At 40.9% G+C, this 23,617-nt stretch overlaps 1 protein-coding gene across 1 annotated transcript; it reads right to left on the bottom strand.

Annotated features, from left to right (window-relative positions):
• Positions 1–4,847: 4,847 nt before the first annotated feature.
• On the bottom strand, positions 4,848–22,256 carry SNX10 (sorting nexin 10). Its single transcript, XM_054273801.1, has 6 exons — positions 22,206–22,256; positions 16,911–16,997; positions 14,214–14,314; positions 13,653–13,751; positions 5,550–5,765; positions 4,848–5,109 (listed from the first exon to the last, which is right to left on the bottom strand). The coding sequence occupies exons 1-6, from the start codon at positions 22,227–22,229 to the stop codon at positions 5,031–5,033; spliced, it is 606 nt and encodes a 201-aa protein (XP_054129776.1). The 5' UTR covers positions 22,230–22,256; the 3' UTR covers positions 4,848–5,030.
• Between the last annotated feature and the right edge of the window lie 1,361 nt (positions 22,257–23,617).

Genomic DNA, 23,617 nt, shown 5'->3' with positions numbered 1-23,617 from the left:
CACTTTGCCTTGCCACCATCCCAGGGCTGCCTTTGTGGCATTTTCATTGTCGCGGAGCTGGGAAAACCCTACTCTGGTGCCTGTGCTGTCCAGGATAAATCCCTCTTCCCCCTCCCTTGCTCTGCTCCATCCATGAATACATTTCTCCTTTTTTTTCCTCTCTGTATTTTTTTTTTTTCTTTCCCATTACCCCTTTAATGCAGAGCAGGGCTGCTGATTACAAAAGAGGCAGTTTGACTTGAGCAATAGGTCTTCTTCACTAATCCTCACTGTCATGGAAATTCCAGCTGCTACAAGAATAAGAGGCTCAATCCATATTTGCCAGCTCTAATATGAAATCTGTCAGGGCCCAAATTAATGAGTTCCAAATTCCTTACATCACGATAACAGGTTAAGACTGGTCAATTAATTACATAAATCCTTCCCGATTCATTGTGCATTTTGAGGCGCGATTGTGTCTTACATAACCGGGTGACACAAGGCCTTTTGGCTCTCGCTGTTCGGCAGAAAGGCCTCCATTTAAAGCAGCCTGCCTGCCACCGAGGCCGGCAAACGTCACACCTGGGCTCTGCGCGGGGCCCTAATTGCCTTTGTATAAAAATATAAATACATTAATTAATAAATAGTAACATGTGCTTTCAAAATAGGGCGGAGCTGTGGGGGTCGGTGCGTAAGGGGCGGAGGGGCTTTCCCGTGGGGCGGCAGGTGATGCCCCCGCTACGCCGGCTGCTCCCCTCCCCAGCGCGGTGGGCGTCTCCCTGTTTCGCTCGGCTGCGGGGGGAGCTCAGGGACGGGGGGAGCCGGTGGGGAGCACGAAAACCCAGAAATGACCCAAAAACGCCCGGCCGCCCCCGCGGAGAGCCGCGCACGCCAGCGCGCTCCCGGCGCGGGGCCGCGCCCGCTCCGCCACGGCCCCGCCCGGCGGCGCCTCCCGCTGGCGCACAGCGCCCCCTGGCGGCCGGCGCGGAGCGGGCGCGGCCCCTCCTTCCGCGGGGGCGGCAGGGAGGGAGGAAAGGAGGGAGGGAGGCAAGAAAGGAGGGAGGGAAGGCGGGAGGGAGGCCGGGAGCGCTGCGGCAGCGCTGTGGCCGCCCCCGCCCCGGCTCCCCCTCCGCCGTTGCCATGGGCTGCGGTTGCCACGAGTTACCGGATGAAGGCTGGGCGGCCCCGCTCCCTGAGCAGCGGGCGCGGGGCGGAGCGGGGCGGAGAGCGCGGCGGCGCCAGGTAAGGCTCTGGCCGCGCTCCGCTCCGCGGCCCCGGGGCAGGGCAGGGTGCGAGGAAGGGCCGGGCCGGGGCGCAGCGGGGAGCGCGATCCGGGATGCTGCCGTCCTTTCCCTTTTTCCCCTCGTTGGTTGTTTTGTTCTTTTTTCCCCTCTCCCCCTTTTTCGAGTGCTCCCGGCCGCTCGCCGCTCGTAGGGAGCACACGCACGCACGGCCGCGGCCGCCGAGCATCCGCGGGCGCCCCGCTAGCAAAAAGCGAGCCCGAAGGCCGCAGTTCGATTTCTGTTTTACAAGGCCACTTGACTTAATTTATAAGGAGGTTTTGTTCCAGAAGGCAAAGAAGCGGCTTGACGCGTTATGGTGCGTTTTTAACACCGAAGCAGAGAATAATTGTGTAATAATTTCCTAAAGCGTTTAGGCCTTTCGTGAAAAGATTCAGCCTGAGACTGGAAATTATTCCTTACATTTTGGCCCCCTCGTAAAAGCTGGGGAAGAAAAGTAAAGCCCCCGATCCTTAGCCCTGAGCCTAGCCCTGCAATTATAGGGAAACGACACAGGACCATACAAGGTTTATTCTTCTTATCCATACCGTGTATAACAGAGCAAGCCACAAACATTTTTTTGTTTAATAATTCATAGTAATTATGTAAAATTTAAATGTTAATCTGGAAAACAAATTCAGTATGTCACCTATGAAAAAAATACATGGAAACCAAAGTTTGCACTGTTCTACAGTGTGCGATTTAGAGTGTAAATTTCCCTCCGTGCTTACAGAAATACATTGCAATGTAAATAACAATTTTCACTCCAATACACCATCTTTGTGGAGTTTCTTTGCTATTCTTTTTGTAGCAAATGTAAAGTGGAAACCCAAACACAGCAGAGTGTGTATATGTATACACAGTGTGTATATATATCTACACATATATATACTATATATATGTATACATATATATATGTATATATACACATATTACAAAAATAACTGAAGAATAAATTACATGTGGTAAGTCATAAAGTGATTAGGATATTGATATTGAAATAAAGGAAACCTCACTGTCAGGTTTAAACATGAGCTAGAAAGTAGTAACTTGTTTTATTTCATTACTTAAAAGCTTTTAAGAAATCATCATAAAAATGAGGACGTAAAGCTATAAGCAAAAGAGGAAAAAAAGCTTTTGAATGCAGAATTATTGCAATTAGATATAATGTAATCTGATTACTACTTCTAATTTATAAATTAGGTATTGTCCTGTTTTTTAAAAAAAGCTAGCAGGAAATGTCAGCGTTGTTCAAAACTAAAAAATGAGAATCAAAGCACCAGTGACAACTGATCAAACTGTGTGTCATAGTACTGAAAAATTACCAAATCATTAAAAAAGACATTAAAATTATTTTTTGTTTAACATTTACATTTGTAAAAGCTACATTTAATGTTTCAATGAAACAAAATACTTAAGGCCTTTATATGTGATTATATACAGCTGGTACATGAAGGAGACATAATAGAGAGCATGGAGTACTTTCCCTCCCCCATTACAAAAAAAAATTCTAGTAACACTAGCTACACAAACAACATTCAGAAGATAAATATTTGAACAAATTTCTCTAAAAGTTGAGAAGAAAGTTATAGTATCTTAGATTTTTTTAACAGAATGACAAAGAAAATAAGAGAATAACAATAGAGCTATTAGAAAAAAACATTTATTTCATAAACATCTTCATTTGGAAAACACTTGCTGGAGTACTGATAAGCTCCTAGAATTAAAAATACAATTAGCCACAAAGGCTCTCCAAACCTTGTGTTTCTGTAATTTTGGTCAGGTACTGAGGATGTGTTAGTAAGCCAGAACTGTAAAGTGCTTCAAGAGTTTAGCTCAATCTTTTAAAACAAAAGAAAAACCTACATTGTCTTAAATAAAAATGGTAATATTCTTCTCAACATTATTCCAGTTTTCCTTTTTAAATCCTTCACACCTTTTAAATAAATTTGCTAAACAATTTCTTTGTAATGTGCTATCTTAAAAATAATATGGAAAAAGAAATCAAGTAATGAAAATCTCTGACTGGCAGTAACAGCTATTTTTAAGCTGCTTTTAATGATAACTTGTTGCTTTAGTTAAACATTATCACGCTCACATTAAAAATAGCGTTGCTGCTAACTCACATAGAAGCTGAGACGGTGAATAGATACATTTGTGCAATTCAGTAAGACCGAGCAAAAAGATACACAGATATTTATCTTACAAAGTGCTACCATCAACAAAATACAGCGGCTTAAAGTAGTTACCTAAGAGATGTTCCCAGGCTACTAGAACCTGTTTCTAAAATTACACAGATTCCCAGCTGGATGCTTTAAAAGAAAAAAAAACATGCCCACACATGTTTATGCTACCCCTTAGTAGCTGTCTGTTTAATTAATAATCTGTTGTTTCTGTAATTCACAGGTTTAAAATGCTCCTTCTTTGAAAGTAACCACAGTTTTCTTTAAAAAGAAAAGGCAAAGGAAAAAAAAAGGGGGCATGTATTTACATCCATTTCTAGGCCGGTAACTACCGCACTGAAGTTAATGGGAGCTTTGCTAGGGTGATCAGACCCCCTAGCTCTTTTTAATAGCAGTTAAATGTCAGATATAAATACAGCACCACAGTGAAACATACTTCTTTGACAGGATCTGGGACAAGACACTACGCAGCTGCTGTGAACAATAAAGAGCAAAACTGACGTTTAATCAAAATAAGTGTTGGTGGTTAAGAAGTTGTGTTGAAGCCTGCCTTTTGTTTGTGAATAAAGTCAATACTCCAACGTGGTAACTACAGCCACAATGGAATCAGCAGCTCCTGTAACTCATGGGGAGTGGGGAGGGCCACATCCATGCAGGGTGTTACAGCTATGTGATTATCATCATCTCATAGAGGGAGATACTCCCCACTTCAGCTGCTCAACCAAAACACCTCTACCAGCACCTTCAAATATGATGCCTAAAGCTAAACATGTTGGGTGAAATCCTGGCCCTAGCGAGGTCAGTGCAAAATTCAGCCATTGGTTTCAATGGACCTCATCCAGGATTTTCACTGGGAATGAGTATCCATAATTCCCTGGGAGCTGAGAATCTCCAGCAAGCCTAGAAATGATGTAATTTTTATTTATATTTTTAAACTTCTAAGCAACCATGCTCAAGAATTTTTGCCTTCAGTACTTACGCATGATAAAACCAGTCTTTCCATAAACATTACAGAAGGACCAGAGGAAGATGTATTTATATCTCAAATTGTCAGCAGCATATAGTTTGTACCAATGTTGTTTTGCTGATGTTGCTGAGCTACTTTAAAAAGTGAGTACCTTGGTGGGGTGTGTAATTTCATCACCAATGTCAAATGACTTCTAAAGATGAAACTTCTCTGATGCAAATGTCTAAAAGATGCTTTGAATATGTTTGATATGATATACCAACTTTTAAGATGAGGAATTAAGTTATCTTTATTTTTTAAATCTGAGACATGCACTCACTGAAGAAATTATTTTAACTGCCACATATGTCAAAAGAGCATGACTTACCCAATAGTGAGATTTTAATAGTCACAAAAACATAAATAGGTAGCATGTAGACCTTCACCAAGATACATTAAAAAAAAATCACCAAAAAGATAGGTCTGTTTTGAGTATTTTGTAAGGACATATGGTTGCATTAACAACGGGTCTTTTAGATTCATGTTACCAGACAGCCCTGCTTGTGTGGTATACACATGACCAGTAAACAAAGCAGAAACTGCTCTGTGCTGTCCTTAAGGTAGCAATACAGGAATGATTCTTCATGATTCTTCAGAAGCTGGGCTTGCTTTACATCCACATGAAATGCTGTCATCACTAGGTCCGAGCCCGGAGGATGAACTGCAGAAAAGGGGAGAGGGGGGGAGGAAAAAAAAAATAAAAGGAGGAAATTGGTTTTCACAACACACTCAAAGCCTGAGTAACAGAGGAGAACTTTAATTATCTCCAGTCACAAAGAGAGACAGGAAATTTGGACTTTTAATTAGCCATTTGGAGTGCAGTTGGATATTTTTTTAGCAAGATAATTTAAACGCGAATAATTCAAGTCTGACTAAATGAAATTCACATAATCAGAATGCAGATAATTGAATTTCTACTGCATTCATTAATTCAGTGTGGAGGTGTGTGTGAAGACTTCTATGATGAGCTGTCACAGCTCAATAAAATCTCAGTCAATTAATTTTTTCATTATCTTAGTATTACATCAACAAAAAAGTGAAGCATGTGCGTGTGTATGTATGGATATATAATCTCAGAAAGTAAGGATATACAGAAATCACCTCTCTGAATCAGAGTCTGCATCGTTTTTTCCTTTTTTTTCTTCTTCATCTTCTATAGGAAAACGTCTGTTCAGAGAGGCGAAACTGAGAATGGCATCAGCAACAGAGAATTTGGTCTGCCCAGACACACAGGCCTCCATGTCCTCTGGGCTTAGCTGAGTCTGTAGGAAGAGGTGCAGCCTACTATCTGAGAGCAATAATGCATCTTGTAGGATCCTGGAAAAGAAAATAAAGGCAAATGTTTATATATGACCTGCACACACACACATATATATATTCCAAAGTGTTTTCCCAGAACAAATTCTAAATGATGTCCTGCTTTTAAAGTTTTCAGATGAATCCTAAATCAGTAACAGAAGGCAATGAACATATTAAAATGATTAGGTGCGTGTTACCTTCTTATTACATTATTTGGAATTTTAGGTGAGTAAAAACATGAAGTTAATAGTTAGGCACATCTGCTATTAGAATAACTTCAAGGACATTTCTTCCATTTAACCATCTGCTATTACCACATGGATCAATTAATGATTTTTAGGCAGTTGGAGGCATATACTCTTTCAAAAATTTGGTCTCTCTTTTTTTTTTAATAGCCAATCTTTTATAAAAATTACAAGTCACCAATTTGTTTGGTGGAGTAAAGAAGTGTGTAAGAGACAGTGTGTAGGAAGAACAGACTTCATACATGTGCAACATCAGGACTTTGGAATACCTGTCAACATCTGAGCCAACACTAGCCAAAATGATTTACACTGTTATGCTGGTTTTCATTTACTTGCAGATAGTTTTCAGGGCCTCTTAAATTTTATTTAATTCCAGCTATTATTTTCAAAAATAGGTTTTAAAATTTGGTTCATATATATTTTAAATTAAACTTCCAAATAAATTTAGCACAGAGTATTTACTTAAAACACAGGAAAGTAAACAAAATACAATACATTCCAGTAACACAGAAAGTTGTAGAGAGACTTTTCCAAGGCCTGAGAATTGAGGATCATCGTTTCTATTTTTAAATAAAATATACGCAACTTTTCTTCAACATTTCTTTAAAGAAGGAATTCTTTACTATACAAATCCTAGAATGATTAACAACAAACTTCTTCAATTTGTGTGTATCGTTTTACTCATGTAATAAAGACATCAAAGGCTATGACCACGCCAAAGAATGCTCCACAGAATATTATTAAAATGTCTTCAAACATCTCAAAGCTACTCAGACTCAATATTTACTTATTTATACCCGTTTAGGCTACAGTTTTTACCAAAAAAAGTCATTGCTGTGCAACAGGAAACAAGAGATGACATTAATGTAAGAACTAGTAAGAGCAGAAAGAAATATTGCATTTTAAAGGTACTCTGACTAAAATGAAAAGTGTAACTGATTAGTTCCTTCTCTTGAATAAGATTAATGGTGTGTTTGGACTGTAACGTTTTAAACACAAATACGTTCTGAAAACTGTTCTCTAAAGCGGCCAAGATTACAATAACATTTAATAAACACACAAAAGGATTTCTGGCTTCATTCAAGCCCATAAAAAACTGTCAAATTAAAGTAAGTAGTAAGAGATATCTACATGAAACCACGAGAGACTTGTGTGCATGCACATTTCACTTGCCTAGGTGAACACGCATTCTCAACCAAACACCTCCAGCTCTGACACCTTCCAATGTGGAAATGTCTCCAACAGCCCTAATGATCTACCAGGTGTGCGTGAAATTGAGCCTCAGAACGACCACATTTTGCTGAAGTTCAAAATAAGCACACTTTTCACACACAGAGAAAGCCTTTTTAATCCAATCTGAGTTCTCACAATTTTAATAGCAAATATATGTCTGTAAAATCAATGTGGGTAATGTATTAATAGACAGAAAAACTTCTTTGTAGTCTAAAATCCAGCAAAGGCTGTGTAAAAGTGATTCAAAACAGAATTTACAGGTCCACACACCTTGACAGCAACAGCTTCATGATTACAGTTTGAAAAGCCATAATTTAGCAGCCACTAAAAGAGGATTTCAGCCTTGACTCTTGATAAACGCACATTCCAAACAAAGAAAAACATTGCAACAAAAAGAAGAGGTATCATTCCAAACAATAAATCCACTTTTATAGTTTATGCAATCAGGAGAGTAAATATTCTACTTCTTTTTAAAAAAACCAAACAAACAACTAAAAGAAGAAAAACAAAAGAAAAATAATGTGCCGGAGTCTCCTGTAGAGTAACTACAGTTACTGTTTTTCCCAGGCACAGTGAGGAGATGCACATTTCTGCAATTCTAACATTTGCGTGTCTAATGCCAAGTAACACAGCAAAAAGCCAAGTCATTAAATTCTGTGAATGGCATTTAGTTTCACAGATTTTTCTCTTGCTCTACCTTCAAAAGTTTCCTGCCAACCAGTGAAAACACAAGTAACTAACTGTTCATGAGATTACACTACACTTACAGCTCTGTTGCTGTTTGAAATGTATTTTATTTTCTTTATAAAATAACGGGTAATCTTTAAAATTGATTTTAGATGGTTTGAGGCATTACACCAGAGAAGTAATGAGCACTAATGTCAATGATATTGGACACAAATTCATTTTAGCTTTATTTCATGTCCAGTACAATTCTGCTAAGCCTTGAACTGCTAAAGCACTGTTATTAACTCGGCAGTAACCTAACACATGGAACAGCAAACAAAAGTGATAAGAGTACAGACTGATCAGGACCTCAAGGCTACTGTCCTTTTTCTGCAGCTATAATTCAATTTCCAATTTTACTTTACACTGGACTCATTATTTCACAGTAATTTTCTTTTCTGCTTCATAGTGCCATCTGGAGGTGAAGGGAGTGAAGAGAAACCAAGGTGCAGAAATGGAAAGATGTTCATAAAGCTAATCACACCCACACTCATATATGTATATATGTGTGTTCACTATGTGTTCACATTGAGACCAAATACTCAATGCATTGTGCAAGTCATTTAAAACCATCCTGAAAGCAGATATACAAATACCTTTTACCTCGTTGTACCCTTGAAGAATTTCTGTTTTCTCTTAATTAAAAAATAACTGCTGCTTTTCCCACCCCCCTCTGAACCAACAGGTTAGACTGCTTTTTAATTGCAAGCTTCAAGCAACCAAACTGTAAAATAAATTCTCCACTACCCCAGGAGTGTTATGCTTTCCTGTTCAAAATACTCTTTCTTCAAGGGAATACCCACACATGTGTCACCAGATGGTACTAGTAGTATTTAGTGCTGGTATAGCAGTTCATCTCTGGGGGCTTTTGCTGTCCTGGGGGCTCACTGTGTGAAGGGCTTGACATTTAAAAACTAGACTTGGCTTTGAGGACTTAAAAAATGAAAATTACAAACCACCACCTAACAAATTAAAAAGGCAGGAGGAAGGGAGGAGCATCACAACATTAACACTCGGATGTGTTCACGGAGGCCGGACGCGTGCGCAGTCTCGACACAGCAGGGAGAGCTCCCAGCGCTGCTCCTGCACTTCCACTGCAGCCAGAGCAGGCAGGGCTGTGCTCACAGTGATGGAAATCAGCGCTCCTGGAGAGTCACGGCTCACGGTAATCATTGCTGTGAACTGGCTGAGCACGCTGACGGGAACAACAGACCTTCCATGCACGCCTGCAAGAACGGAAGGCTAAACCCTGCAAGTCTTGATCCCATCAGCAGTCATTACTTGTCAGAGATTTCACTCCTCTTGGCCAGATTGCTCACATACATAATGACTACTTATGTGATTAAGGGGGCTGCAAGATAAGGCTCTACATTAGAATCAGATAATAAAATAATTTTTTATTCACAGCCATGGGAATCTTTGTTTGTAAGCTTTCAGTACATGCTCATGATCTCTAGACCTTTAGAGAAGCAAGACTGAAAAACATCACAAGCAGAAGAAATAATGTCATTTTTGAGGAAATGCTGGATACTATATGAGGAATATTTCTCTTTTCCTGTGTTATGGCAAAAATATTTACAAAAGAAAAAAGCATGTGCTTTTTGTTATTTGGACAAGGTCCAAAATCTGGTTTTCTTCACCATGATTTTATTATGTATATTATACACTGTTCTGCTGGAGAAAAACAACATATGGCTGAACAGTACAACTTAATCCTAACTAAAGATTTCCTGTATCTACTGTAACCTAATACAATGACAGATGCATACTTGAATGTGTGTGGAAGGTTAACACTCCGATTTTGTTTTCAACAAATTTACTCTGCCCATTTGCAACAGCTCACGAGAGCAAGGGAAAAACCCGAGGAGCTGAGAGACGGATGACAGCCTGTGCTGTGGTGCCCTCTATTGAGCATCCAGCCCCTCAGCCCCAGCCCACACCAAACAAAGCCCCAGTTTCTTCTGTGAAAAAGCTGACTGTATTTCCTCCTTCACATTTTATAAGAGAGGAAATGTTACTGATATCAAGCAACTGTGAGGCAACTGCTGGGTATGTGATAATGTGTGCGGTTAGGAGAAGATTAAGCCACATGTGCCTGCTACACATTATTCCCTCACCAGATAGGAAACAACAGCAAGGTTCCGCTGGAGACAGACACCTTGCCCAAGGTGGTTCCACCTGCCCCACAACTGCCAATGCTCCTGCCTGAGCCCCTGGCAGGGGCAAGCTGGCATCTGTCCCTTTAGGAGCCAGTCTCCTGCTTTCCACATCCCTGAGACAGCACCCAGTGGAGACACCTCCAGAAGAGACCTCTGACCCTGCACCAGCTGCAGCTCGTGGGACTGCAGTGGAAAAGGCAAGGAGGTGCCTGACACCAGGCACCTTCAGAAAATGACTCTGCCTTAGGCAGATGAATTTTGGGTGGCTTCCTCACTCTGGCACCCAGCAAGGCCAGTGCATGGCCCTCTGCAGCAGCAACACTTGTGGATGCCCTCTGTTCCCTGTGGATCCATGCATTTTGTTTCTCAAAACTCTCAGTGTCTTCCACCCCATCATAAACTGCATGTCTGACAAGTAATTGAAGAGTAATCATTCTCCCTAAATCACTAAGTTTTTGGGATCCGACTATATTCAGTTTTTAAAAAGTCATCAAATGAATTCAACTTCATTCAAAATGGCTTTTGTTAATTATTTTTCTCATGAGCAAACCCACTTGATCTTCTCTGAGGGTAATCTAAATCCCAGAGTTAGATCTGCACAGCTACAAATGAATGAAAGCAAAGAGGATCTTGCAGAAGCTAAAATTATAAGATAGTGTTTTAATTTTGACCTCTAGTTTAAGAATAAACTTTTCTGTGAATTCACAGGCATCCTCAAAGGACAAGGATACTTAGCAGGAAAAACACATAATTTTCCTTATTCTTACAAAGTAATTCATAATTGAAAAGGGGCTAGCTGACTTCCGTTAATGCAAATGGCCTCTTGAAATATTAAATTATGCCCAGACAAGAAGTGAGCTTTACAGCTCTTCATCACTCAGAGATAATAACCTGTAAGACAAGTAGATCTTACCCTGCATTTGTGCAGTAAAACCAAATCAAAATGGGACACCTGTTCCCAGATTTCACCAAAGTCTAGTGCTTAACTTCCCAGCTGTTGGCCTAATTCTTGAGCTACTGTGCTCAGCACGGAGGGGCTTCACAAAAGCTCTAAGTACACACTGTGCCCTGTGCTAACTCACCCAGGAGTGGGAAGTGAGGAAAGATAACAGAGCTCTGTAGCCATCCACATATAGGCAATATGGAAGTGTTCCCAGGGCCAGAAGCTGAGCACTAGAGAGCCTCCAGCTGCTCAATCCTGGCTCCTGCACAGGCAGGCACTACAGCAATCTGGTCAGACAGCACATGCACAAACCCGGTCATACAGGCACAGGGCACAAACCAAGACTTTGAAAGATCTAAACCCCCTCTTCAGAGATGTCTTGGATCCTGGTAACACCTGGGAGTCTTACATCACAAGGGGGCATTTAAAAATGTTACCTGCAAACCCCTCCCCAGACAGGTCCACATAGGCTCAAATCTAATTTCTTCCCACTGCCACAAAGAAACGCCAGTAGGATTGTGAGCTTGTCATTGCTGGGGTGAATGGAGCTCTCAGCTTAGCAGTTTTGGGTTAGGGTCTCCCCTTTCTAATGTATCAGAACGTGCAGCATCCAGACCCAGAGCTTCGGTAAATTCCAGTGTGTATGTTAATAAACATTTGTATTATATGTTTATTACATGTAATACCTATGTAACATATGTATATTGTTCATATATGCATACAATACACATAGAACATACATCTATACAGAATATATGTGTATATTTTACATACACACATATATTATACCGATATATTATACACAGGTATATATTATACATAGGTATATAAATATTTTATACTAACTCTCGTTAGGGAGTCCCACAAAATTCAATTTCACAAAAAGAATCGTAACCTTTGGTTCAGCGTCATAGATGGGGGTGGGGGAAAGCATCACAGCAGCTGAGCCAATAGGAAGATCCTTCTGTGAGCAGCAGCACAGCGGAGCCAGCCAGCAGAGGGCAATGGTACAGCACATACGGTGCCAGGCCGGTGCATCTCAACACAACCTCCAAAAATTCCTTCCAAATGCTCCCCAGGGCTGAGAGAAAGCTGGCACTTTTCTTGCACTCAAGTTCAAACATTTAAATCATTCCCTTACAATTGAGTTGCTTCTTTTCCCACTCCTGGACTAACAGCAGCATGGTGAAACGTTCCACATGCTGTCATTTTCTGCTGTACTCATTTAAGCTACAGTCATGCACAAAATTGAAGCATGAGGATGCCTTTTAAGATAATCTACTTTTCTGTTCTGCCTTTTGAAGTGCAGACAGCAGTTGTAAACATTTCTGATGCTGATATGCCTTATTACCAGATAGGCCTCTTTCAAAATGAGAGTGTTTTTTGAAATGCGCTACTCCAAGGGGCAGCACAGCTAAGAAAGAACTGCTCAGACACTGGAACCTGAGCTACCACACTCCATATTATCACTGATATGCTTCTAGGAGCACAGCCCTTCCATTTCACTGCTTTTCTTTCCTGATGTGTAAAAATATTTTCTAATCCTTTTCTGCTTTCTCTTCCCTGTCTCACATGCCTTCCGCCAGTATTTATTGGCTGACCTTTTGGCCACAGATCCTATATAACTGCACGTAGAATATTATTCCTGCAGCAGTTAGCTGTCCCTGCCTTCAGCTGCTAAGCCTAACAAATATACCTCGGGACCAATGATTTGTTGTCTGTTAGGGAGGCTTATAATGCACTGACTGGAAAGAAGATGAATAGTCTCTAGTTGCAGTGTTTCACCATGCCCTTACCCCGAGCAGCAGCTAAAGGCAGTCAGCAGAGGCACACACAGCTCCTGCTCCAGCAGCTGTGAGCAGCCTGCTCTCACACCAGCAGTGCCAGGGCACGACAAGAATGGCAGAGAAAAGGCAGAAAATTATACCAACAGGGCTCAGCCACTGCAGAAGGTGAAGTGGTCATAGCAGTGGGAACAAGGGGTGCAGTACTGAAACTCATACACTGCTCCCTTGTAATGCAGGTCAGGGTCTAGCTAAACCTGATGGATGATTTTATACAGATTGCAGCTGCACTGAAAATGGTCACAGCTGCTAGAGCTTGCTTATGCTAGTGGGACTGGTAAACAAAGCAATTTGCATTTTAGGAAAGCTCTGTGTTAGGAGATCTCACTAGAGAATTCTCCCAGGCTCACAGGGGTTTAGCCCAAAAAGACACTGATTTTCCATGAACATAAAGGGGGGAGCTTTCTTTGTACAAGAATATCCAGCTCCTTATTGAAAGCTAGAAATAGACATCACAGTGAAAGATCTCCCAAACTTAGTATGCAATTACAGAGTGATTTAAATTTAAGCCTATTATCTATAATCAGTGCAATGAAACACAATGGAAAAGCACCAGCTGAAGTCTCCTTATAACCAACCAATAGAGCTGAAGTCACGTGTATGAATTATGACAGTGCAAGTAAAAAAATATAACTAAATATGCAGCATGTACAGATGACCACATGGTGGCTCTCAAGTACCAGAGATGAGCTATTTTAAACCAGAAATTGATGACCTCATAAAAATTCCAACACCTCTGGATAGGCTGTACTCACTTTTCCAGGAATTCTTGTAGACCCTGACGGCGATGGTCTACGTGATTAGGATTGTTCATGTTGAAAAACGGAGTTCTGGATGGCAGTTCAGGTAGCTGTCTTTATAAACAGGAAAAAAATACACAGTTAAACCAAATGTAAAACAGCAGAGAAAAATGCAGAAAGCAAATGCCGACCCCAAGCATGTGAAAATCATGGGTTATGTTCCAGAAGCTCTTGAAATCAATTTGGGAACACAAGGTTGGGAAACTGAAGGGCCTCACACTCCTCAAAGGGGAAAAATAAATTAATCTTATTAAAAATAATTAATTCTGGTCCAGTTACTAAGCCTACATCCATGTCTGGCTGCATTTTATGGGTTTAAATGGAAATTAAAAACTTTTGCCAAATTTTCCCACGGACCATACATTTAGATAGATAAAATGCATTCTACAGAATAAACTTGTGCTAGAAAGAAACACAGGATACTTTCCAGATCTGATTTCTGTAGTTCTCTGAACTAGGATGAAACAATCCTTCCCTCCATGACTGACAGATTATTAAATATATAAAGTTGCTCACATAAGCACTGCATTGCTCTGAAGCCTCTGCCGGAGCCAAACAAATTCTCGATAGCGTCGTCTAACACAGGATGTTTTCCTTGTAAAGCATATACTGTTTGTCTGTTGGGAAATAAAAAACATTTACTTTGCAAATCAGCTTAAGCTAAAGTGCAGGCATGGTATTAACAACACATCCAAAATGTTATACTAATGCCCGAGACACCAATGGAAAGCTTGACATTAATTCAGTTTATGTTAAGGGCTGTGCTTTACCTCAGGCAGGACTGCTGACAGTTTCTACTGCTTCTCAGGGAAATATTTTTCATTGCTTTCTTTTTAAAAGGAAGAGATTTAGATTACAGTACAATCCACAGTAACAGGAAAAACAGACCTCAGAAAAAAGTTTCCGTAGATAATGCCAATCTTTGCAGGGGAAAAAGATTCTAGCTATTCTAGTTACAATCCTGCAAACAGGTACACAGAGTTTTTGCAGTGTGCAGTTCCAACTTAAATCAAACCAAAGAAACCAAAGTGACTGCTCTCTGCAAGTAGCATCATTTGGAGATTTTCCCAAAGAACACTATTAGTTCACTACGAAAATGCCAACTCATCAAAAGAGAAACAATTTGTGGAAATTAAAAGCTTCTGCCAAATTTTCCCACGGAGCATACATTTAGATGAAATCCCATACACCAGACAGGACTCCATTAGTAAAATGCCTGCAGTCCAGCCCAGCCTCCCTGCCTGCCAGGAGCCATAACTACAGCCAGCTGCAAGGTGCAGTCTGCAGAGAGCACAAAGATGTCAGCCTCCTGGAACAGAGGAGTGCACCCAGGACACCACACAGTTTGAGAAGATAAATGCTCTAAGAGCGGGGTAGAAGGGGAACTCAGCTGGCCTAAAAGCCGGGCAGACACAATACTTGGAGTCCATTGAGAAGTCTGGATGGTAGGACTGACCCAGGGACTTGGTGTCCAAAAGCCCTGGCACTGTGGTGGCAGGAAGCTGAACTGATGCTTAAGAGCTTCAGAGATGCTGAGGAATGGATCATATATCACTGTGTGCTGGCTTTGGCTGGGGGAGAGTTAATTTCCTTCATGGTAGCTGGGGCTGTGTTTTGGATCTGTGCTGAAAACAGGGCTGGTAACACAGGGATGCTTTAGTTACTGCTGAGCACTGCTTGCACAGAGCCAGGCCTTTCTGCTCCTCACCCCAGCCCACCAGCGAGCAGGCTGGGGGTGCACAAAACAGCTGGGAGGGGACACTGTCCCAGCTGATCCCAACTGACCAAAGGGATATCCATACCATATGGCATCATGCTCAACAACAAACTAGGGTGGAGGCTGGCTGGGGACTGCCACTGAGGGACTGGCTGGGCATTGGTTACTTGGTGCTGAGCATATGTTTCCATTTGCATCACTTGTCTTTCTACAGTTTTATCTATCTTTCTTTTAAAATTTATTAGTATTGTTATTATTACTATTTAATATTATTATTATTAATGTTATTACTACGTCTTGATTATTAAACTGTTCTTATCTCCACTCATAGGTTTTCTCTCTTTCATCCCCAAATCTGCTCCCTCCAACCTGCTGGTCGGGCAGGGGGGATGTGAGCAAGCAGCTGTGTGGTGCTTAGCTGCTGGCTGGAGTTGAATGAAGACACATTGCATCTAAATAACATCTCCCCATCTCAGCAGTCACTGAGAAAGCCTTAATACACTTTAATTCGGAGGCACTGATGTCTGTGAAACAGTAATACAGCACTCATCCTGCCAAATCTACAGAATTTCTATTTACCAAAAATGAAAAATGTAATTGCTTTCGAAGCAGTACTTGAAGCACATTACAAATTTAAAAGTTTCACAACTCTGATTGCCACACAGGAGAGAAGTACTTATCACACAGGCATTTAATAAGTCATCATTTGACTGCTTGCTCTCATACACTAACTGCTTAACTCTCCACACAATAAGGGAATGCTTTCGATCTTGTGCCAAGCATTAATCATGTAACTTGGTGCTCTCAAATACCTTCATTTTACACTGCAATTAAAATGCTTGGATCTAGATTTGGCAAATTAGGATAACATCTCCCACATGTCATCCACCAAAGAACAATCAAGAAAACAAAATTATGTATAGGACAGATTTATGGCACAAAAGCACTATAATGCCAAGTGGTCTCCCATTAACATATGGTGGACTACAATCACAAACCCAAACGCAACCACTTCACACATCCAAGCACCACTAAATTAGCATAATATGAATGTGAAGGTACACTGAAAACAACCACATTGCAGCAACCAATAACTTGGCAAAAAGAACTGAGGAGAATTTAAAATACAAATAACCAGATAATTACTTGAAAAGAAAGTTGTTTTCCCATGAATACCTGAACATCAACATTCTTCTACGACAGTAAGATATCACTGTCTGTAACAGTCTTCTAGTTGATAAGTAGAGCTAAGGATTGGCTGTTGCAAGACACTGTGGAATGCACATGTGAGCACATTAGGTTCCACCCCAGCTCTACTAAACCTACGAAGCGGCCATTGGCAAACACACTTTACCTGTTCCACTGCATCCCAGTTGTTAAAAGGAGAATAATAGCCTCCAGCATCCCAGAAGCAGAAATTCCATTAATACCCCAAAGACAACCCTGGCTTGGAGAGAAACAGCAAAAAGAATCTGTTCTCATATTTTTATACTTACGTGAATAAATATCTCATAGTCTATGTAAGAATGCCATGAGTCTTCTTTCTGTATCCTGGGGTCTCGCACCAAGACAGTTACAAATTCCTGTAAGTGCATAATAAAAATCAAGCAATTAATTTCAGAAGACAAAGGCAGCCTTAAAGACTCTCTTGATTGTTCTGCTGTTCCACAAACTACTGAGTCAGATTAAAAGCTGAACTGCTGTTTTATTGAATTTTGCAACCCTATAAATGGAGAAGCATAAAGCAATGAATCATCTGAGCTACACCACATGCCTGGGAAAGTCCCTGCCAAATTGCTAGCTGAAAAGGAATATTTCAGATTAAGTAACACTGTGCAAAGTCATACATGTTTCATGCATGGCAGATGAGATCTTGGCAGGGACAAACTGAAAGTCTAACATTCAAAGTCACCCATGTAAAGGAGGAGGCGGCAGGTATTTCAGGCTCTTCCCACATTTGTAATCAACACTGACAAAGAGCACAGCTGCAGATGTGGCACTGGGGGCATTTCTGTTCCATCAACCTGCCCAGGGAAGCAACACAGCTACACTGCAGGGCAAAATTCCCCATTTCGAAGGGACAATCATATAGAGTATTTGCTGTAGAAGTTGTCATATCTAGCTTACTTACTCATGATTTCTACATTTATGTAATAATATAGAGGGGTTTCAAGAGAGAAAGAGAAGGCCTGTGGATGTTACTGTAATGTAACACTAATGGGAATTGGAAGATACTGAAGAATTAGATGTTTCTCAATACTTTCAGCTAATGATCAAAATTTTGTTGTAGAAAAAACAAAACCAATCCAAACCCCCAAATCCTCATAAATCTGTATATTCATGCTAGGGTGGAAAATATTCCTTTAAAATACAAAGGTCAAAAGTGTGCTTAAATACCAGCTACTTCAGGAGTACATGTAAAGTCTGCCCTACTCCAATTGCATAAATAAGCTATTCACCCCAAAAGCTAAGCCAATCACTTAGCAAAGACTTAAAGAAAAGTGTATCACTTTAAGCTGTAGATGTATTCCCCCTGAGAGGAAGGCACTGCGCAGGATCTCCAGGTACAGGAATCAACTGGGGGAGGAATGACAGTATCTCTGGTAAAAAAACCATGCTTTTTTTAGTGCATACTTGCATAAAACAAGAAATCTTGAACTAGAAAGCTCTCCAAGCATGTCTTCCTATGTCCAAACCAAAGGCATCAGAAATAAAAGCTTTATTCCTCAGCCAAGTATTCTCCCCTAAAACACATCTGCATGTACCACCATTGCAAACCTTCAGTGGACTGACAGGAGAACAATAGCAACCTTGAAAGATGAAGATACACTTTTTCCTGGACAGCCATTGTGCTCTGTAGGTAGCAGAGAGACATTCAAGGTCTGGATGAAATATTTTCCCTCCCTGATTTCCAGGTGTCACTGAGATGGGGAGCCTGTGGCCTGATGGCTGGACACAGCTTTTGTTTTCATGTTACTTAGCCCAGCTCCTGGTCCCAGGGGTGTTTTCTGTATAATTGGTGGTTACTTTTCTGGTGAGTATCATGAACACCTTGCCAAATAAAGCACATTTGAAAGGCTCCTCCTGCCACCTCTGCTGCTTCTTTCATCGCTGAAGAGCACCAGAGGGCCAATTCTCCCCTGCAGCTTTTTAACCTCATGCCAGCATGACACAAGAGGAACAAATGATCAGAGCTTTAATCATTTCTACCAGCTGAGGGTCATGCCTTTACTTTTACAAAAACACTAGTAGGGCCTTATGAGGAACTTATTTCAGCTCCAGAGAAGATATTCAGCAATGTGCTGAACACCGGAGAGGACACCATTTTTGGGTTGTTTTTCTCCACTTGCCTCACTGCCTGTAGTATTTACCATACACAGGTAGGTAGGTAGGCAGGTAGGTAGGTAGACTTTCAGACCCACTGTACCATCTTTTTATGCCACAAGGTTTTGTCTTCCCCAAATTCCTATTTCCCTGTGTCCCAATCTTCTCCAAAGCTGCAACCACTTCTCAACATACTTTCTTTCCTGTGCTGAGCACTGAATGCATCAGTCCTGCAAGTGGAAGAAGAGAAATTATGCCAAGAAGCTTCGAACAGGACACTGCACTCATTTTCCCTTCAACTGCTGCAGCACAGGAGTCACAACCTCAGGCAGCCTGCCTATAACCTGACCTCAGACTCCTTCCTCTCATTTACTGCTGTATCAGCCTCTTATTGACTTTCCTTTTGTCCAGGTTCCCCAAATTACCCCATTTCCAAATAACCTTCCATAACCTTCTCCTTTGTACAGAATCAAAACAGTCTTTGAAGTAAAATACTTCTTTCAAACCTTTACAGTACCAAAGTATTGTGATTAAAAGTTGCTATTGGATATGCTGCTGGTTAGCTATGGTTTACTTTGCAAATCATTCCAGACCACAAGATTTGCACTGGAAAACTTCTGTACACTTTTAACTTGCAATTAACTAGTCACTGAGTTTCAACAAGGAGGAAGTTAAAACCCTTCAGACTCTACCTACAAAAGAAATGTGACCGGCTGTATATGCAGTGGCAGAAAGTGTCTAAGCAGTAAAGAACTGAGCCAAGATGAAAAATTATGTGCAGAACAGCAGAGCACCTCAGCAAATTGCAGCCCTCAGACACAGTCACTGTCAGCTTTGATTTGAAACACTAGGATTTCAACAGAAGACTGGGTCTTCCTTTTTTCCCCCCGTTACTTACCGAAAAAATGACAATACTGAGTTTAGAATGAAGCAAGATAAACAGTAAGCAACTAGAAATGAAAAATAAAAATGTACAGCCTTTCTCAAGATTTAGGGTTACTTCCCCTATTTATCTCTTGAATCCAGGAAGTGTTATTCCCATTACAGATTTTGCTGCTCTGAAACAGTGGCATTGCACATATAGACTGTTCCTTCTCTTGACCTTTAAGTCTTCTCCAGAATACAAGATCCCACTGGGAAAACAGCATTGCTCTAATCAAAGCAGACTAACCACCCAGTGTAAGTGATGATCCACTGCCAGAAAAGGTGCCTATGTTTTTGTATCCCTAGAGTAAAGGTCAGTATTCACATACAGGCTAAGTTATGGTCCAAGCAGAGTTGGGTGGCAGAACACTCACTCTTCTGCGAGAATGCTGTTTATATGCTCAGTGCATCCTGCATTCACTGGTCACAAACAACCAGGAGATTACAGCAATACTGGGTAATAACTGCCTTTCTCCTCTCTATGTATTCCACTCCCTCCCCATTTTGCTATAAAACTGAGGACACTCTCAATAGATAAGTCTTTTCTCAAGTAAGGCACTGTCCACCTGGGGGAGGTGATGCTGACCTCTCCCTCCCATAGACCACTTAAAGGCTAACTTAATCACCTGTCACAAAACTGCACTGCAGTCCAGCTGTACAACATGGGAGACTCAGTACAAAGACAGCCAAGGTTTCAGGGACTTTTTACTTTCGCCAGCTGCAATCCTGTACAAGGTGTGCCCCCCCTCCTACCCAGTGCTGCTTTGTTTTTCCAGAACTGCAGATCTATCTAGCTATTATGTCACATTACTCGTATTTTCAGTTTTGGTTTTTTGTTGGTTTTTTTTCTTGGTTGTATTGTTGGGGTTTATTTGAGTGGCACAATATATATATCAATGCATTCAAGAATATGTGTCCTCTAACGCTTCAGAGCAACAATTCTCTCAAAACCAAAATTTCCTGTTAAAAGTGTCCAGGCTTGGGCAAGGAGGCCTCTTGCACTGGAAACAGTATATACTCAAAAGAAAGGTACTGGAAGATGTGGCATCTCCATTTATTACTTCTCTCTGAAAACTACTAAATTTAGAGGCAAACAATTTTCTGTCCAAACTGCTAAAGCTATAGCTTTGATATGGAGCCCAGCAGCCATGCTGACCTAAACATCCTCATGAATATTCAGAATCTTCAAATCTGCCCCAAAAGCAGTCAGAACTACTTAACAAGCAGGAATTGCAGAGCAGTTTCTCTGGCTGCATGTGCCTTTTAATTCCTGGCTAAACCAGCCAGTTTAAGCATGGCACTGGTGGTATTTTGCTACCCTGCCCTCAAGGCCAGGAGCAGTCCAAGCACATAGGGTCACACATAAATGACAAAACAGCCAAAGTGACACCCAAACTTGGATTACACCTACTCCCTCATGGTTACAGATCCATGCAAAGAACATGAGTGTTGACAGGAGACTATAAGGACAGCACTGAGGTCACACAGACACAAGCATGGGAAAAAAAAAAATGTTCCATTTTGAATCTGCCTCAAAAGGAAAAACAACCCATAAAGGCAGCTGAAGCAAATACAATAAATCTTTCTCTTTTAATTTTTCTGTTTCTTTTTTTCTTCCCCCTCTCTCTTTCCTTTTCTTGGATATATTTCTGCATAATGCAATGGATTCCTCAGAGAAAAGGATAAGGCAGAAGCCTTCTTATACAGAATTTGACCACAAAAAATGTGCCTTTCTCAGAAATCTCTTAACATTTTCCTACTAGGAAAACAGGAAATCTGACACGGAAATATCTATTTTTAATATGAGGGGAAAATCTGCCACAAGAAGGAGGAATAAAAACAATCTCACATTGGTTGACTACTTGTATTTAATCATTTCAGCTGCATTTTAATTCAAACGTCTATGCTCAAGACTGTATCAGGTGATGAGCTTGTGCTCCTATTACACATGTGATTAGTCAATAACCCCTGAAGAGTAATTTTCCACAAAGCTTCCAAGAAAAATAGCATATCCCATCAGGTTGCCTGTTAGTAAAAGGATCAGCCACAAAGGACATGGGACTTTTCATGCTGTGGCTGTTGGCATCTTCACTCCATGCATGCTGTGTAGTAAGGCTGATAAGAGACTAAGAGCTGAGACAAAATAATTTGTTGAAACTTTTAATGTTCATTGGACTGAGCAGAAGAGAACATGCAAACAGGATTCTTGTGGTCCATGCAGCTGATAGTCAGAGCTCAGACCCAGATCCAACCATTGTCCCTATAAAATATCTAAAACTGATAAAAAGAAGACTCCATCCAAATCCTTCTCCCCTGTCTCAGTGTCTGAGCCCTTTATGCACAGTCACTTACTCTGAATGAATATCTGATTCTTCTATCAGATTTTAACAGAAGGAACTGGCACTGCATCATTCCAGAATATTCTGTATCCTGGCAACTAAAAGTATGAAGAATACAACCAGTCTTCTCTAATCCATGCGAATTGTAATGAAATTAAATCCACAACTTGAATCCTTTTTTATTAAAGCTTAGATACCACTTACCTGTTTTTCATGTTTTGGCGTCATCTTCACTGGTTTGTAGTAAAAAAAAAATCAACCTGGAAAAAACAAAAATAGAATAGACATCAGATTGGTATTTAGTAGTTATTTAAAGGTCATTATCACTTTTGCCCTTTATTAGTAGACAGTGGAAAAAGCCAGGCTTAGTGCCATATATGGCAGGAAACACATTGCATTACCTGTGTATCTCATAATTTATTCATTTTTAAAATAATCCCTTTTCAGAAGCACTGGGCTAGTCCCCTTCTCTATACATTTGTCATACTTGACAGTCCAGTTCATCTCTGGAAGTCAGTGCTTTCCTTCTCTGCTCCAAGAGCCATCTCAGGGCTCATCCTCACACCCACCTCCAAGAGCTCCGCCGAGCCAGCATTCCCAGTGCTCAAACACAGCAGAGGCAGTGCTGCCTGGGCCTCACTCCCAGGGAACCAGAAACAAGTCTGTGGGACTGCAGCTGAGGTCCAGAGACCCAAAAACATCTGAGTCAAAAGAATCAAATGCTCATCTCAACTATCTTCCTCAAACTTAGAGAAATGGAGATGCAACTGCTTGGATCCCTCAGGAGAGCTAAAACTCAGGCTAAATTTCACAGCATCTGTGTTTTCAAACCTCCATGTAGGGAGGGGATAATTAGACCAAAACGAAACATCTTGTCATTAACTTATATTTTAAATCTCCTCTTCTGCTGAAAATCCCAATAAATTTTTAACTGTGTCAGCAGTCCAATAAACTGGACAGTTTGCTCAGGACAGGTGCCCACATGGGAAGAGCAGGACAGCTTTATTTACTTGCCAGGTTATATACACACCATCTCCTGTTTAGTGATATGGAGCTTGAAGCTGCTCTTGTTATTATACAACTACATATTTATGTCAAGACCAGCCAAGGAGTGCTGAACACCCCACCCCTGCCCAATGCCTCTCACAAACACTTTCAAATAACAAACCCCACCCATTTTAATAAAACAGAGCACAAAGATAAGCACATATACATTTCTTGGACCAGGAAGTTACTCTGGAACAGCCAACCACTTTGTTGTCAAATTTCTATAGGGTCAGTCATATCAAAATAGGATACTCTGTTTCCAAATAAAAATGACCGTACATAAGACTTCATCCTAAAGGGTGCCATTGTACAATTCCCATTTCCATAAAGATAAGGTCATCATTTCACTTCTATAGCTAGAATGGTAGTGATAAAGTAGGAATAACAAAAACATATTTAAATATTATTTTTTTTAAAACTCCATTTGTATATGCTTAACTAGCATGTATGTTCCAAGTTATAGAAGAGCACTCAAACACTTCTTGCTGCACAGGCTCAGCAGTGTCAAGGCTCTCTGCAAGGTGAGGGTAAAAATTCGGCTCACTGGGGCTCACTGGGGCGAACTGCTG

This window comes from Melozone crissalis, unplaced genomic scaffold (assembly GCF_028551555.1).
Source record: "Melozone crissalis strain CALT ecotype California unplaced genomic scaffold, PUWL_Pcris_2 ptg000016l_1, whole genome shotgun sequence".
Lineage (NCBI taxonomy): Eukaryota > Metazoa > Chordata > Aves > Passeriformes > Passerellidae > Melozone > Melozone crissalis.
Note: the sequence above shows the minus strand (reverse complement) of the source record. Positions and strands in the feature narration are given on the sequence as shown.

Excerpts from the sequence above, each read along its gene's own strand:
- SNX10 (XM_054273801.1), bottom strand. The coding sequence starts at position 22,229 with ATGACGCCAAAACATGAAAAACAG. Across the intron at positions 16,998-22,205 it reads CGCCAAAACATGAAAAACAG|GAATTTGTAACTGTCTTGGT; the intron begins GTAAGTGGTATC and ends ATGCACTTACAG. Across the intron at positions 13,752-14,213 it reads CAGAGCAATGCAGTGCTTAT|ACAGCTACCTGAACTGCCAT; the intron begins GTGAGCAACTTT and ends CTGTTTATAAAG.